We start from the raw sequence: 17,052 nt of genomic DNA, 5'->3' as shown, positions 1-17,052 counted from the left end.
ATTCCGTTATTAAAGTTTATATTAACAGAATTTAGGGTTATTTAAAGAAATAAAATAATATAATAGAGGGTAAATAAGAAAAATCATTAAAAAAAAAACTAAAATCAAAATAATATGAACCATTCATTTTAAAAAACAACTACTATCTGTTCAGTTAAGGGCCTAACATTATTGGCTCTTATTAGATTTGTAGATATATTATTATTATTATTATTATTATTATTATTATTATTATTATTATTATTATTATTATTATTATTATTATTATTATTATATAGATAGATAGATAGATAGATAGATGTAGATAATAAAAATATTTAAGCTGATGTATACATACCTCACTAGATTGCCCTACTGTCGTGTTAGCTTTTACTCATGACGGCTATATTTCCTAAATTTGGCGCCAACTATCACTTTTTCCTATTCATATAAGGATTGTGTCCAGCTTTTTCCTAATTCAATAATTCTATTCCCAACAGGTTTAAGTTAATATCAATTTCTCTTTATATATAAATTCCCGTCCAACTAAGATTATTGCTTCTTCACACACTACTTTCCAACTTGGTATTCACTCCGATCCGTTAGGTTTCCTATCAGAGTTCCCATGGAGAAACTAAATAGTAAGTAAAAATATTTTAGTTTCCTTTCTTACAAATGATTTTTATGATTTGAATATCATAATAAGCCTATAAATACAGATTTTTATATTAATAAAATTTTCAAGTTTTATATTATTTTTTTTCCTATTTTATTATTCTATTTTTGCCTTTCAAGTGGTAGCATTAGCCACCATTTCCATATTTAAATTTTAATATCCTTATTTAGATTCATAGTTATGCATATTTTATGTTAATCTGCTTTTCGCATCTATATATATGCTCTATTTCATTTAGTTTGTTGAATTTTTCCTATATTCTTAAATTGAGTTTTTATCATAATAAGTCTATAAATATAGGCTTTTCATTATACATTATGATCAAATTAGTCATATAAATTTTCTTAATTTTATATTAATTTATTTTATTATTCTTTTCTTTGTCTTTTGAGATTGGTATCATTAGCCATCTGTCGGACCCTAACTATTTAAATTTTAAGGAACATGACCTAATTTGTCTTAATATAATCACCACCAGATTTTTCAATAGAGCTTGGATCTTTTATATCACATAAACCGCACACACCAGAAATATATGAATTATAATGATCATGCAATAAGCATATAAATACATATTTTTATGTTAATAAAATTTCCAAGTTTTATATATTAATAAATTTCTTCCTATTTTATTGTTCTGTTTCTGCATTTCAAGGGTAGCATTAGCCACTCTCTGACCCTATTTAAAATTTAATATCCTTATTCAGATTCATAGTTGCTTTAGTTTCATGGCTATTTTTCCTTTCGAGTGTGTGTTAACATTTTTTTTTTTTTTTAATTTTTGTAGTTCAATTCGGTGAGATATCGTTTTCTTGCCCCTATGAGAAAGCTAGTGTGTTGCATGCACCCATAGTTGCACCTACTTACCGGAATCCGTTGAAAAAGTTGGTTTCCGATGTGTCGTCGCCGGCACCAGTAAGTCGCAAACAGGCCCCGACGTTCTCGGATGAGGAGAAGATAGAACATATGAGATTCACGCAAGTGAAGAGTAAGAAGGATTTTGTTCACTACGAGAGAGTGGATGGGAAAGAGATAAACGTGGTTGAAGGTGTTGAATTACATACTGGAATTTTCGATGCAAAAGAGCAAATGAAGATTGTTGAATGTGTGTACAAGTATCAACAATTGGGTCGGAAACGGCAGCTTAAAGGTATATATATAAGCAATGTTAATAGTTAATTAGATATATTATGAAAATGGGTATTAATGATTATATCTTACTTAGTGTGTTTAACTCTTTAATTTGCTGCAAGAACATATTATGAACCAAAGAAATGGATGGGGCGCAAAGGGCGTACAATTATTCAATTTGGTGGCTGTTACAATTATGCAGTGGTAAAAATACTTGATATTATATTCATATTCCTTATTACCTTTTCTTTTTTTAGTAGCTTATCGTATACTCTATATTATTATGGTTTTGTGATAGGATAAAAATGGCAATCCTCCTGGTATAATAAGAGATGAAGAAGTGGATCCATTGCCTGTTTTATTCAAGCAAATGATTAAGCGGATGGTGAGGTGGCATGTTTTGCCACCAACATGTATCCCTAATAGCTGCATTGTGAACATTTACGATGAGGGTGACTGCATTCCTCCTCATATCGACCATCACGATTTTATTCGACCGTTTTGCTCCGTGTCGTTTTTGTCGGAATGCAACATTGTTTTTGGATCGAGTTTGAAGATTCTTAATCATGGCATTGGAGAATTTTTCGGTCCAGTCTCAGTACCTCTACCAGTCGGGTATGTTATTCAATATTTTTTCTATCTAATCATATATAATGAGATCGAAAATGTGAAAATCATGAAAATAGAAGTCTCTTAACTTTGAATTATTATAATGCAGATCGGTGCTTGTTTTACAAGGTAATGGAGCTGATGTTGCAAAGCATTGCGTACCTCGTGTTCCATCTAAAAGGTAAATCATTGAGTGCCATTAATAAAGATCATCACTTCATTATTCGATCTTCTTATATTTTTTTGCCTATGAGGTACTAATCTTTCTTCTTACTTCTCTCATTGCAGAATCTCCATTACTTTTAGAAGGATGGATGAAAGCAAATTGCCTTACAACTACAAACCTGACCCAGAGCTTATGAAAATTCAACCTATGGTTTTTAATCCCCCTCAATTTAAAGAACCATCAACTCCATAAAGAGTTAGACAAAATGAAAAGGTCAAACATGTTAAACTCCATTATTCTTCTCATGCACATTCAACATACCAGGAAAAGAACATTCTCACTACAAACGAAGAATTTCCTCCCCTCTTGAAAGCTTCAGTTCTTCCAGCAAGAACAAGAGTACTAATCATATAGTTATTATATTGGCAAACATATGACCCTTGACATTTGGATAACTTGTCATTTATTATATTTTTTGAATAGTGATCCAATGCAGCTATGCATGCAATGTATTTTTTTGTTATTTGTTATTTTTTTAGTAATGCTCCAATAGAGCTTCAACAAATACTGATGTTGATTAACACTGTAAATTTTATTAAAGTTATATTAGGTATTATTCTATTATTATATATTTAAATACTAGTCTTTTCTATGCGCGATGCGCAAAAATATATGCCCAATATTTATATATATTTTTAAATAATTAATAAATCTCTACTAATTAAAATCTATATGAAATCAAATTTATTTATTATAATAATCAAATATATAATATCTACAAATATTATTATTATTAAAGAATATAAAAAAATATATGATGGATGCATATGCATGGTAATAATAATGGAAAAGATAACGGAAGTTATAACGATAGGAGTATTTTTGTCAAAAAAATTATATAGTACAACTCTAAAAGCATAATGTACAAAATGATTAGCATAAAAAATATGAATATAAATGAGAAATATAACTTTGATCGAGACTTATTATGTTTTTAGATAATAGTATATATTCAAATAAAATGCATTCAAATACAAATGAGGAGGGCATAAATTACCAGAAGCTACTGACTTCCCAGAACTTATTTCTTCAAAAACAGTACCCATTCCTTGATTCAGACGTGACGATGAAGACTTAGGAGATTCAGTCTCGATGAGTGAAAACAGTACCCATTCCTTGATTCAGACGTGACGATGAAGACTTAGGAGATTCAGTCTCGATGAGTGAAGTGATCATTATCAAAATTACGTGAAAATTCACAACTATAACATATTAATTGCTCTGTTATTTAAGTTCAGAAGAAATCGAAACCTGAGTTTGCTTGGTTTTGATTAGAAGCTCCATCTGAGCAGAGAATGCATCCTTTACAATCATGGTAGCATCCAAAACTTGTCCTCCAATCTTCTCAGCAGCACTCAACAGCCTCCCGACGCTCACCGAAATCAGATCTTCGAATGCAACGATCGATGGATCCGACGCCGCCGCCGCACTAGCGTCAACCTCACGCGAAGTTCCATGGCCAAATCCGCCGGCGGACAGCGTCTCCAGTCGAACTACCGCCGGCTCAAACCGATTTAACCACTCATCCATCTCAACTAAGGATTCACTCCCTCTCTAGACTTGGAGTTGGAGTAGATCTGAAGAATGAAGATTACTGCTCCGAAAGGGGAAAACGGGGGTTTTGGAAAATGGAAATTGAATTGGGATTTGCCCGTTGGATATACATCATTCTGGCGGGAAAATGAACCGCCATCGACGGAGGGAAATTGAAAACCTTCCGCTACTCCCTTTTCATTAGATCCAAGTCATTTTCCGGCAACCGTCAAGCCTGAAAATGGCTGCAACTCACACATTCGGCATTCTCGACGAGATTCAAGCAATTGTTTCCGACAAACTTCAAGTGGTAATATTCTTTCCTCGATTACATACGCAACTTATATATCACACGGACTATAAAATTCGCCTTTGGCTTCTCTTGATTATCATAATTACCATTTCAATTTACCTGAATTGCTGGAAATTTTGCTTTTCTGTTTATTTCGTTTTGTTTTTGCTTGTTTTTATATTTGCAAGGCTTTCTTTGAATTGAAAATGGTTCAATTGAGCCTTATCCACAATGATATATCATTAAGACAGTAAGTTTAGATTTGAGTCTTATTTCTGCATCCTCAATCATATGTTCCAAAACACATGAATTAGTGATCAACAAAAATACAATGTTAGCTAGAACTTCACCAATCACATGAACTTTGAAATTCCCATTATGAATATGGTGTTAACAACATGAAAAGATGCCAAAGATGCAGACAATAGAGAAAAAAAAGCCTATTATTCACCGCTTACAAAAACAAAATTTCAGTTTCTTGTATTATTGTGCTTTTGGCATCTGAAAATGTGATGATTTACACGAGCTTCTAACCCATTTAAACAACTGTTGCAAGTAAAATTTCAACTGTCTCGAATCAAGTTTGTTGGCTCGCTCAAAACATACTTGGGTAGTTCATATTTTGCACCTGCAACAATGATCCTCATAAGGCATATTGCTAAAAAAAGGGTCTCTTCATCTTGCACATTCTAGATAGATTTGGGTCTTAGAAGGATCAAATCAATGTCTTTTTATTCAAGTACCTCTTTCATCATAGCATACAGTCAAATCTGCATTCTGGATAATCACCCCAGCACTGTCCACAACTGCTTGAGCTAGGCTTAGATCTGCTTCTGCAGCAGCGCGAAGGGCATCCCAGATTTCTAATACAAGTGAGATGTTAGCCAGAATCCTATGTCCTAAAACAGGTATGTAATGCAGTTCTGGACTACAATAGTTGAATCCTGCCCCCAATTATTGAGCATCACTACTTCTCAAGAAACAATTTCAGCATGAATTTTACTCTAAACAGTTTTCCCAGTTGACAAGTTGATTTTTTTTGGGGACGAGAAAAACCGGCAGACACTATCCAAGGGTGTGTACTGGGTAAATCCTGTATTGTCATCCTAGCCATAAGGAGATACACTAGCTTAGGTTGCCCATAACTGATCGGCTCAAACTAAGAATGGCAATAAGTCGCTCCACAGTGGGAGTTGGACTTGTAACCTTATGGTTACCAAGTCAATCTGACCAACTTGGTTGGGGTTGTTTAAATTAAATAATATGCTGAAAACTACCTTTCCTGCCACCATAGTGAGGGGCAGTGTCCCAAAACTCTTCTCTCAACTGCATCAGCTGACTCTTGGTTATTGGCTGTGGATGCTTCCATGGCTTTGGCTTTCTTATCTTTTTAACAGTTCCTATGATCACACAAGATTCAATATCACACAATCACACACTTCCAATCTACCAGAAATATAACCATTTTTTTCAATAGCATTTTTTTTTAATTCTTGAAAACACTATAAAAATGGACCCAAAAAACATGGTTTGCAGTTGACAACATTATCTAATCCGGAAAGAGCAGAGCAGAGGGGCTCACCGTCTGCCGTGGCTGGTGAGGAGGCAGTACAACCCATGATGCTGTTTCAGTGCGTTAATGTAAGGGAAACCCAAAAATCATAGTAAAGTGAAACCCTCTGCTTCATGTAAAAACCTGTGGTTTTTGGATAAATTTAGGGAGGATAGGAGTGACTATAATATAAGAGTATGGAAGACAAAAATAGGAAGCGTACGAGGTGTTAGAGCTTTATGAACAATTTTAAAGAGGGGAAAATGGTTTTATAAAAAAGGCGCCTTAATTAGGTGGTTGCCTGTCACGTTTCTTGCTCGTGACGATAGCGTTGCTGTGGGCTGTGGTCGCGTGAGATCAGTCTTGCGATGGTACGTGATTGCATGTGCACACCCATAAACCACTTACATTTCCAGATATATATATTACCTTTTGGGGGCGTTTGGTTCATGTCATCTTAGATTACCTAGGTAATCTGAGTCTGGTAATGTTATATTACCTTGTTTGGTTCAAGTTATAAGATTACCTGGTAATGTTATATTACCTGAAAGCTGATGTGGCGGTAATATTTCAAGGTAATGTGATTACCTCCAATTTTTTAGGTAATCTTAGATTACCTTGCATTATTCCAACTTTGCCCTTGTTAACTAATCCTTATATAATAATAATAATAATAATAATAAAATTAATATACGTTTATATAATCAAATATATATGTGTATATTTATATATTTAATTTTTTTAATATTTAAGCATCGATTACATTCATACATATAAATAAATACACACATTATACATATATATATATATATATATATATATATATATATATATATATATATATATATATATATATATATATATATATATTATTGAGGACATTATTGTAAATTGATCCATATAACCTAAAATATAACCTTGAACCAAACAAGGTAATATTATATTACACTATCCAAACCAAACACACTAGGTAATCTTACATTCCCAACATCTCACATTACCTTCGTGGAGGTAATCCTATTACCTGGGGTAATCTAAGATTCCGTGAACCAAACGCCCCCTTTATGTAATAAGGATTATAAAGTATTTATATTTAGAACATTGATAAGGACGGTTGGCAAGGGAGGAACCAGGATTTACCTTGAGTAGGGACGAAAAAGTAAAAGTAAAATAAATTAAAAAATATTCAAATATAAAATATTATAAAATTGTTAAAATATAAAATACACGATTTATGATAAATTAAATTTTGCAAATAGATAACATAAGCAACTAAACAGTACTTCATCCTCAGTTGAAAACTCATGACAAATAACAAGTGATATTTTAACTTACTAAAGAAAACTTGGTCAACATATAATTCATGTGATTCTAAGTATTATTCAGTTTCTAACTATAATACTAAATGGTATTTTATTTTGCAATTTTCTGAGCGCTGTATCACTCAAATTAGAATTTAGAAACTAACATTTCCAGCAAACAAATAATATAAGCAATTAACATAACTAATATTAAGGAGCAAACAAATAACTAATTATTTCAATTTCTAAATAAGCATAAATTAAACCAGTACATCACCCATAGTGATCAGTCCATCGCGGCATCAACAGCATCACATAATTACATAAATTAAACCGGCAACAAACAAAATTAGGGCAAAACCATAATTAGGGAAATTAAGAAAATTAGGACAAAAACAAAATTAGGAACATTAAGGAAATTAAGGCAAACAAGAAATGAGAGAAATTGCTTATTGAACAAATTATTGAAATTAAGCCAACAATCGAACAAGGTGTGAGAAGTTGAACCTGAGCAGCTGACGAGGCAGAGGCGGCGAGGCGAGGCTTGAGGCAGAAGACGGTGGGAGGTGGCGACTAGCAAGGAAGAGGCGCCGTTTGGTGGACTAGTGGTGGCGAGCGGTGGCGAGGCAGGCACAGAAGGCGAGAGCAGTCTCGCAGATCAAATGAAAGTGTGTGTATATATATATATATATATATATATATATATATATATATATAACAGCCCCAAAACGACGTTGTTTTGGTGTTTTGGGGCTGTCTAATTTTGGACGGTGGGGGACAACTGTCCCCACTGCCCTCATGGTAGCTTCGCCACTGATGGTTGGAGTTATAGGAAATGGTCTCAAATATACGACTCACCAGCAATACATACTCATTAGGAATACATTTTTATCAATTCAATCCAAAGATATAATGAAGAAAACAAAATAGATCTACCTTAGATAACCTATCCAAAGATATAATGAAGAAAACAAAATAGATCTACCTTAGATAACCTATGAACATCGTACAATCTTAATACTACAATAGAGGTGGAACAACATGTACCAATCCTATCAAGATGATTTATTATTTTATTAAACTTATTGGTTGTAGTTAAATGAAAAATGCACTTCCACTAGTATAAAATGAGTCATTTGCGTTTTTTGTAAATGACAATAGACATCTTTACTATTCAAGACGCGTACGGCATAAATAGAAGGTTTTAGCACCCTAAGAAGCATGTGAGATCTAGTTTTTTAAGTAATGTACTCCAATTTCATCACCTTTTATAAGGGTATAGACTTTTTTAAAAATTTAAATTAGCCCGAACTTTATACAAAATGTTATTATTTTTAGGCTAAATAAATAGGAAAACCCTTATTTATAGGTACATCCTTAATGTCTTCCAATTACATTGTGATACAATTCTTTAGACACTAATTACATCACACTAAGTATAAGACAACTTATATGATACAAGTGCAATTCCATCCAAAAATTTTAATTACACAATTAGACCTAGAAAACTCTAAGATCTTGTCAATCACGAGTTGGTCTTCAAAGATGCTTAGACGAAGAGCCTTCGTTACCCCATTGTTTTGTTGCCCATTATGTCTTCTTCACTTTTTCTCTTGATGCTCGGAGGTATTTATGTATACTTCCTTTGATCTTAGCGCTCCATTATCACAAGCCACACTCCTCCACGTATCCCGCTAAAGATGAGGTGTCCATTATAACTAAACCTAAAAATAGTCTAAAAAATTTGCTGGAGCAAGACATGATTGGGATAGACGACCCACTAATATTTCTCCCAACAATGCTTCAATGTTATATACCAATCTTTTTCCTCACAAATAATTTAATTTACCATTAAAAACTATACATTTCATAATATATGAAATTACTCAGTATAATATATTTGACATATACGTGAGATATTTATGTTGTATATCAATCATATTCACCACAAACAGTGTTATCATTGAAAGTAACTTTTGTCATATAATTTGCAAACAGAGTGCAAGTTGCAAAGTCATATGTCAACTGTGTATCTCTCCCACTTGCTTGGGCACTGTACTGATAACTTGATGATGGGTAATGCATAATAAAGAGTAATTCTATATAAACTCCCAATTTCTACTACTATTTTGTATTTTCTATAATTTAGCTTACTCAATTTTATAAGGGGTCAGAATGTTTATCTATTTGTTTTTTTCTTCCTCGAATCAAATTTGAACACAAGTGGGAGTAAAAATTGAGACTATATTTTTGGGAGTACATGAAGTATTTTTGAGATTTAAAACTAATATATTCCTTATTTCGCTAACTTTGATACTACATTAAAATACATATTGGGGTGTTTGGTAAATAGCTGTTAGCTGAATAGCTGATTGGGTTAGTGGGTTTGACTAGTTGATAGCATTAACTGATTGTAGAAAGATGTTTGGTAAATTAGTTGTTAGCTGATAGCCGATTATATACAAAATGACTTTCTCAAAAATTTGATCGTAAAAACTGCTTTGAATAACTTTTTGAATTTTAGTATTTTGGAGCGATAAGTTATTACAAAAAGTTGACTAATCAAACAATTATATTGATTGTTTAACCAAGTCAAATAATTAATAATAGTCAAATAAGCTAAAATTGACTGATAAGCTAACTATGTTACCAAACAGACCATTATGAATATAATAAAAATCAAAAGTATTAATAAAATACACATTTCTTATTTTATGTTTGACTCCTATTTAGCAACAAGAAGCATATAATCATTGGAGATGGTGGGGGCTCTTCTGCCCAATGGTTGAGGATTATGTGCAAGTTAGCTTTTCACATCACACATGAATCTGATGATATCAATAAATGAATCTTCTTCATTGTGGAAGTTGTATGGGTTTCTACTTTCTACCCACAAATATCAAGAGCAGAGTGAATGAAAATCTCCACTATTAATAATGAAAGGCTTCAAACAGAGAATTGAGATAAGCTGTCAATTACACTTTCTTGTGAGCATTGAAAGATTAGTGAGTTGGGCTATCATATAGCAGCTGTCATGGGGAATTTTTATTTCTACTACAGTACTTGTCAACCTCTAACAACCACATTAACCTCTTCACAAATCACAATTCATAATGTACCTAATTATTTGGTTTTTATATATTAACAAACAAATTAAGTAGAAAAGATTATCCAATCCATTTGAAAGCAAAATGCAAAAAAAAAAAAAAGGGTTAAAAAAAGTTTATTTATGACCCAAAACAGGTGGCTAAGTGGGTGGAACATAATTCTTGTACTTGAATTGAATGGTCACAAGTTCAATTATTGTCAACACCCTCTCGGTCAGACCTACTAGTAGCCCATAGTCTTCTTAGTACAGTCTACCTCTCCTGTGTGGCTTATTGGTTGTTACACAAGAGTCAGAAGTGACTGCAGGTTTGTCTCATCACCCAAAAAAAGTTCATCTATTTGTGGAAACTCAAGATTGAAGTGTGGTAAGATGGACTTGGTTATCCAATCTAGGTTATACCATGTGTGGGGGCTCGACCAATAAAGTGTTGGCAATAATCAAACTTCGGGTAGATGAGTGGGTTACATAATTCTAATACCCGGATGGTCTTGCCAAAACCTTTTGGTCAAGCCCACCACACATGTTCTTCTTAGTGCGGTTTACTCCCCTATGTGGTTTGCAAGTTATTACACAGTAGCAGGTAGAAGCGACAGGTTTCCTTCATCACCCAGAAAAAAGTTTATCTATTTGTGAAAACTCAAGATTGAAGTGTGGTAAGACAGGCTTAGTATTATTTTGTGAAGATGATTCATTCAAATGGGAAAATGATTTTTGAGTCTAAGGTTGGAAAACTTATAAGCAGCTCAGTAGGAATCCTGGTACTAAATCAAACTCACATTTTTACACTTGATTAGCTAAACAAACCATGAGGCCAAGTAAGATATGGCTCTCAACCAGTAATAACTAACCAAGCAACAATAAAGAAAATAGATTCATTCCAGTTCCATTACATCAACTCACAGCTTTAGTACCACACATACCTTAGTTTCATAAAAGATTCGAATCCTAGATTAAGTTTTGGTACATTTTGTCAAGGACCTCATCAACCGTTATCTAGCAAGCTTGTGATGTGAGGATGTCAAACCATTAATACCTACTGTTTCTGCTTTGTTATACAAAATGTTAGTAGGGAATGCAATTATGCAATAGGTACATGTAAACCATTTAGTGCATGATCGAATGTGTTGTCTACTGATAGTTATTAGGGTCCCCATACTTGTTCCTGATATTATAATGCTCATACCTTGTATCTGCAAAGTGGTGGCCCTTTGTTTCAATGTGTTTTTGTTCCACCCCAGTGGCTCCCAAATTTGGTGCTGAGCTTTTCTCTTGTCGGCGATGTTTTGTCCTTTCCTTCTGGCTTTTCGACCTCACCTGTGTATAGGGAGGAACCTCACCTGATGCATAGTACTCTTGGTATTCATGGCGCTTAGAAGACCGGTGCTTGGTCAACAATGATGGGTCTTTCATGCTAGAAGATCTATGTTTGAGGGGCTTGACCTCAGAAACATTATCACCAATATTTTGCGGGTGAATCTGCCTGGTCTCGGGGAGATGAGGCGTAGCTCTTTGTTTCTGAATGCGGTCAACCTCATCTTCTGGCATGACGAGAGAATCTTTGAGCGGAGTGAGACCACCTTTCGTGCTCTTCATCCTGAATTGCAGTGGATTGAGATGAGCAAAAATGGTACCCACAGCTTCAACTGCAAGCTTGGACAAATCCCATACAAGCTGCCCAAAAGACGGCCATCCAGCTGCCTGCTCATCCTCTTTATCAATTTCGACAATGGGAGATGGCTTCTCCTTGATCAGTTGTTGATCTTGCTCAGCTTCCGCATCCCCTTGCTGTAATCATATAGAGACGACTAAGACACAATAAACACAGAGCAAATATCTAGCCATTCAGTAAATTGTTTGATTTTTGGAGGATCAAATGAAAATGGTCTTGGAAGTAAAGAAGGTAAGCAGATACTTTGAACTTTTAGGCCAAAAGCACAAGCAACTCAAATAAATTTCAGAAAATATTCACTGCAATTTGTTTTAAGCAATCGATGAATTATAGATTAGAATAACATACAACATTTGAGAAAGGGTTAGAACCAAATCCCTGCTGAAGTATGCACACGGCATACCCTATCAATACAGCACCAACGACCATAAAAATATCTGCAAAGGATAAGATCGATTAGACCAGACCATAAATTAAAAGGCCAAAGCAGCAACATAGAGCCCGTTAACAAACAATTCATTCACCACCATTATGAATAGATATATTACATATAACAAAAATAGAATCCCAGCATAATAGTTCTTCAATTCAACACTGATATTTGGACTAAGTAGTTCACTGGACAGGTCAACTTCCATCCATCGGATCTACCACTCAAACGGTTATATATCCATGCTTTGAGTACAAAACTAAAAGGTAAGATAAATAGATAATGATTGTTGATGAAGAAGATGTCACAGAGACAACATAATTGAACTAAGCATTTAACATAACACTGTGGAAGATAAGATGCATTATACCAAACAGTTCAGACAGCAATATTAAGGGTTAATTATGGGAGGATTCACACCTATGGTTGAGACAGAACTGTACTGGTAATCACAGTCCTCTTGACTAAGGGAGATTTGCCTAATCGCTGCATTTCCTCTATCAACAATTAGCAATGAACATGTTGGTCGGACGTAGATCACATCAAAATCGTTTGAGAACTGTGCATCCTCACTTGGCCCATCTCTATATCCAGGTACGTTGGACTTTCCTCCAGCAATTGTTGTTACACCTGCAAGCCATATTGAATTTGAAAGACAACACTGCATCGTAAAAGAGCCCGTGACAATATCCAAACTCCACAGGGAATCTATGTGCTCTTATGAATCATGCAAACCTGCTTCTCCTATCTTTCTTATGGCAAGATTTGAGATATCAGCGACATATACATTCCCTTTATCATCCATGGTAACTCCTCTTGGATTATTAAAACGAGCATCACTGGGTTTTCCATCAACATGTCCTGTATGACCTTTAAATGAACCAGCAACCAACCTTGCCCTACAATCTGCATCAATCACGGCATTTTTAAAATGAGTAAACAAGTTAATATTAATAAATTATTTCTTTCATCAGATACACATACTGTAATTAAACTAGTATATTTTCTGAGTCTTGACTCTAAAGTTTAGATTGTGTGAATTTTCCAAATTCCAAATGGAGTGGACAATTAAAGTACAAGGCATAACATATTCTCTTTCAGTGTCCTTCAAGCAACTAACAGAAGACATTTTCATGGTCCAACTTCCAGACTCAGAAGAAAACAATATTGCTAATGGAATCTCCAATCAAGAGTATAAATTCCAGGCTTAAAAGAGATCACTATAGTGTGCAAAGTATTCAGGCACAAGGAGAGAAGGAAGGTAGCAAGAAACTTACACCGTGACAAGGGAGGAGTAATTTTAGCAATGTTGCTACTAACAGCATCCACAGCAAATAGTTCACCATCCTGTGAGACGCGGATCTTATAAGGCACAACGCCCAGTTCATTTCCTTCGACAACAGTTTCAACCAAGTACCCATCTTCAAATTGAAGAGAATTTCCATCTGTATACCCAAAAAGGGAAAGGGAAAGGGAAAAAAAGCATATTTAATGTTTCAGTGCATATCTAAACAAAAATGCCATAAACAGTTTACCCCAAATTTCAATTTCCTTCCTATAAAAATCGAACTCCAAGTTCCACAACTACACAATTCTTCATTGATAATGTAAACTGAAACACTACAAGTACTCCCAGATCACAAAATTTCAACAGCTCCCAAATGGGTTTTACCTGATTGGGGAATCTTGGATGAAGGCCTACTAGTCCATTTGAGCAGAGAACTCAAGTGCTTTATCAGAGGCCCTGAAATGCACATAATATTACATGCTAATAAGTGTGTTCAGAGTTTCATACACCTCAAACAAACATACCCATCAAACAAACCAATCAATTCTCACAATGGCTGATAAGCAAAGCAAGAAAATAACACTCATTTACACTCACAGATATAGTTAGAGAGAGAGAGAGAGGGGAGATTACCAGCTGGGGCAGCAGCATAGACTTGAAACTGAAGGCAAAGGGTGAAGAGGGCGAAGAAGGCAAGCAGGAAAAGTGAAACCCTCATGCTTCTATCTCTTTGAGAAGTAGAAACCAAGAAGAAAAGAGATCAGAAAAAAAAAGAGTGAAAATTGGATTCAATACACAAAATGCAGATGCTACATAGTGATTTGTGGTCCGGGTAAAGGCAAGTGTTTGTGAAGCTCAAGCGTCGGAACACTGGTGCTACAATGAAGCTTTTATGGCGAGTTTAGACGATCGAAACTTGCTTCAATCACTCATTCAGAGTACAGACAACACACAGCTACTTTCTCTCTCAACTTTTTATATTTTCACCAGAAATTCTTTTCTTTTCTTTTTAGAAATAATTATATTACAGATAAAAGTGCATTTTTCGAGGAATGACGGTAAAGGGAAACCCCGGTCTGGTGTCAGAAGAAAATGTACCTTTTTAATACCTGTGGCGGTGAGCGTGAACATGGGCCGGGCTCAGTTGGGTTTATACGGATCAGCATTGCATGCTATTTGGGCTAAACTACTAAAAACCATTCAGTTGCTAGTTGATGTTTGAATTACAAACAATGGTTATGTAGGCCCATTGATATTATCAACAATAGTTATGTTGTGGACACGTGTTCACCATGCGCATGGTGAACACGAGATAAATTTATAATTTTTATATTGTAGATTCATAATTTTTATACTGTAAATTCATAACATCTATATTGTAGATTCATAATTTCTATACCGTAAATTCATAATATAGTTATGTAATTTGTGAATACAAAGTTCAACAATTGGGATATATGAAGATCAATTCATAATTTCTATACTGTAGATTCATAATTTATGTACTGTAGATTCATAATATCTGTACTGCGAAGACGAAATAATGTGATTGCGAAGAGAGAAACGCTCCATTTTTATTCTTAAGTTTCTAGGCCTGTGACGCGATCCTAATATCCCGGTCCATAACATTTGGTATCAGAGCCAGCTGTCATGGGCGACCCAACACTCGCTGAAGTACTTGCGACTTTGTGTGAAGACATTCAGCAACTCCAGACTGAAGTGGGTGCCATTAAGGATGATCAGGTCTCTCTACAGCAAAACCAGACCTCTCTACAGCAAATGTTTCACCGTTTATTAAAATTTTTCTTATTTGGAATTGCAAACAGGGCGGGGATCTGTTTGTCTCTTTGTGTAGTTCTTCAATGGAGATCTATCTCAGCTGAAAAAGGAATTTACTGAGCAAGAGTGAAAACTTGATGTTTTGTTAAAGGAAGAAAATTTCACTCTTTCCAAACAAAGAGTGCTGGTTTTAAAGGCTACTCACATGAAAATGACCTTAGCCCTCAAGCAAAGTAGCATAGCAGATATGCAAGCTCGGATAGATGGAGCTACTCATAGATTGAGAGATATCAACCAACAGCCTCAGAGATGGCTGCAATAGAAGAAATGACAGCTACTATGATGAAACTACTCAACTATTTGAAGGATTCTTAGAAGAGCATGAGAGGTTTTTTTTCAGCGTATCTAGTAGGTTATTCATACTCTTGGTAACCTTGAGATTTGTTACATTTCTGCTTTTATATTGAGCTAATTCTCGACTTACTCTATTTACTTCATATTTTCAAGTCATGAGAATAACATTGTCTACCAAATTATCTTTTTGTTTAACTTTTTTTTTACAAGTTTGATTTATAATATAGGTTACTTTAAAAAAAAAAAATAACACATTGGACATGTTTGGTTAGCAGCGGATCTGCTATTTTTTGACAAATTTGACTAAAATCAGCGTTTTGACTTGGTCAAAATGCTAATTCTAGTGTTTGGTTATCAGCGGTTTGGAGCCAAACCGCTGAAACCCCAAACGCTGCAATTAGCAGCGTTTGGGGTTTGGCGTTTTGGGAAATCAAACCTTTCCCCAAAACACCCCTAACTTGTAATATAAAAAAAAAAAAAAATTATTATTCTGAAGCCTCAAGGCTTCTCAAATAGAGAAGCCTTGAGGCTTCCCTTCTTTTGTGTTTTGGCGATGTGGGACAAAGGGGAGCCTATACGCAGGCTCCCCTTAATTTGTCCTTTTTTTTTTTTTTAATTATTACTCCGTATTATATATTGTTTCTTTGTTAGTTATTATTATTATTATTATTATTATTATTATTATTATTATTATTATTATTATTATTATTATTATTATTATTGTTATTATTATTATTGTACTATTTCTATTTATTATTATTATTATTATTATTCGTGTATTGTTTCTATTTATTAATATTTTATAATTGTAATGTCCTTATTGGTCATTTTATACGTTAACCGCTAATCTAAATAGCTAATTCTACCAAACATCTTTTTATAAACCGCTGATACAATTTGCTGGTCAAACCCGCTAATATAATCCACTATTTATTAACCGCTAACCGCTAACTGCTGATTACCAAACAAGGTCATTATCTTTGTAAACCATAGATAGGGCACAATTATTGAGGTCCCCCAATCTGGTTAACTAGCTAATCCACATGACAGTACAATCAGATGTTTCCTAGTTCCAATGTTTGTTTAACTAGATAAGGTTTCTAAGTGTTAAGTCCATCTTAACA

The 17,052-nt window shown here is 34.3% G+C and overlaps 3 protein-coding genes across 5 annotated transcripts; 1 reads left to right on the top strand and 2 right to left on the bottom strand.

Moving 5' to 3' along the window:
• Nucleotides 1–604: 604 nt before the first annotated feature.
• Nucleotides 605–2,813, top strand: LOC109150432 (RNA demethylase ALKBH5-like). Its single transcript, XM_019298342.1, has 6 exons — nt 605–620; nt 1,443–1,770; nt 1,909–1,990; nt 2,085–2,401; nt 2,505–2,576; nt 2,684–2,813. The coding sequence occupies exons 1-6, from the start codon at nt 605–607 to the stop codon at nt 2,811–2,813; spliced, it is 945 nt and encodes a 314-aa protein (XP_019153887.1).
• Nucleotides 2,814–4,799: 1,986 nt separating this feature from the next.
• LOC109150476 (ubiquitin domain-containing protein 1-like) lies at nt 4,800–6,369 on the bottom strand. The gene is made up of 4 exons (XM_019298389.1): nt 6,029–6,369; nt 5,724–5,846; nt 5,190–5,309; nt 4,800–5,074 (listed from the first exon to the last, which is right to left on the bottom strand). The coding sequence occupies exons 1-4, from the start codon at nt 6,063–6,065 to the stop codon at nt 5,010–5,012; spliced, it is 345 nt and encodes a 114-aa protein (XP_019153934.1). The 5' UTR covers nt 6,066–6,369; the 3' UTR covers nt 4,800–5,009.
• A 4,762-nt stretch (nt 6,370–11,131) lies between these two features.
• LOC109150472 lies at nt 11,132–14,834 on the bottom strand. Of its 3 annotated transcripts, none has more exons than XM_019298383.1 (8): nt 14,609–14,834; nt 14,429–14,523; nt 14,180–14,251; nt 13,785–13,952; nt 13,243–13,413; nt 12,928–13,137; nt 12,426–12,514; nt 11,132–12,193 (listed from the first exon to the last, which is right to left on the bottom strand). In XM_019298383.1, the coding sequence occupies exons 2-8, from the start codon at nt 14,511–14,513 to the stop codon at nt 11,537–11,539; spliced, it is 1,452 nt and encodes a 483-aa protein (XP_019153928.1). In that variant the 5' UTR covers nt 14,514–14,523; nt 14,609–14,834; the 3' UTR covers nt 11,132–11,536. The 3 variants fall into 3 exon arrangements, with proteins under 3 accessions (XP_019153928.1, XP_019153929.1, XP_019153927.1); XM_019298384.1 differs by having other exon boundaries at nt 14,676–14,834; XM_019298382.1 differs by having other exon boundaries at nt 14,429–14,834.
• Between the last annotated feature and the right edge of the window lie 2,218 nt (nt 14,835–17,052).

This window comes from Ipomoea nil, unplaced genomic scaffold, assembly GCF_001879475.1.
Source record: "Ipomoea nil cultivar Tokyo-kokei standard unplaced genomic scaffold, Asagao_1.1 scaffold2279, whole genome shotgun sequence".
Taxonomy (NCBI): domain Eukaryota; kingdom Viridiplantae; phylum Streptophyta; class Magnoliopsida; order Solanales; family Convolvulaceae; genus Ipomoea; species Ipomoea nil.
The sequence above is the reverse complement of the archived record's forward strand: the minus strand, read 5'-3'. Positions and strand labels throughout refer to the sequence as shown.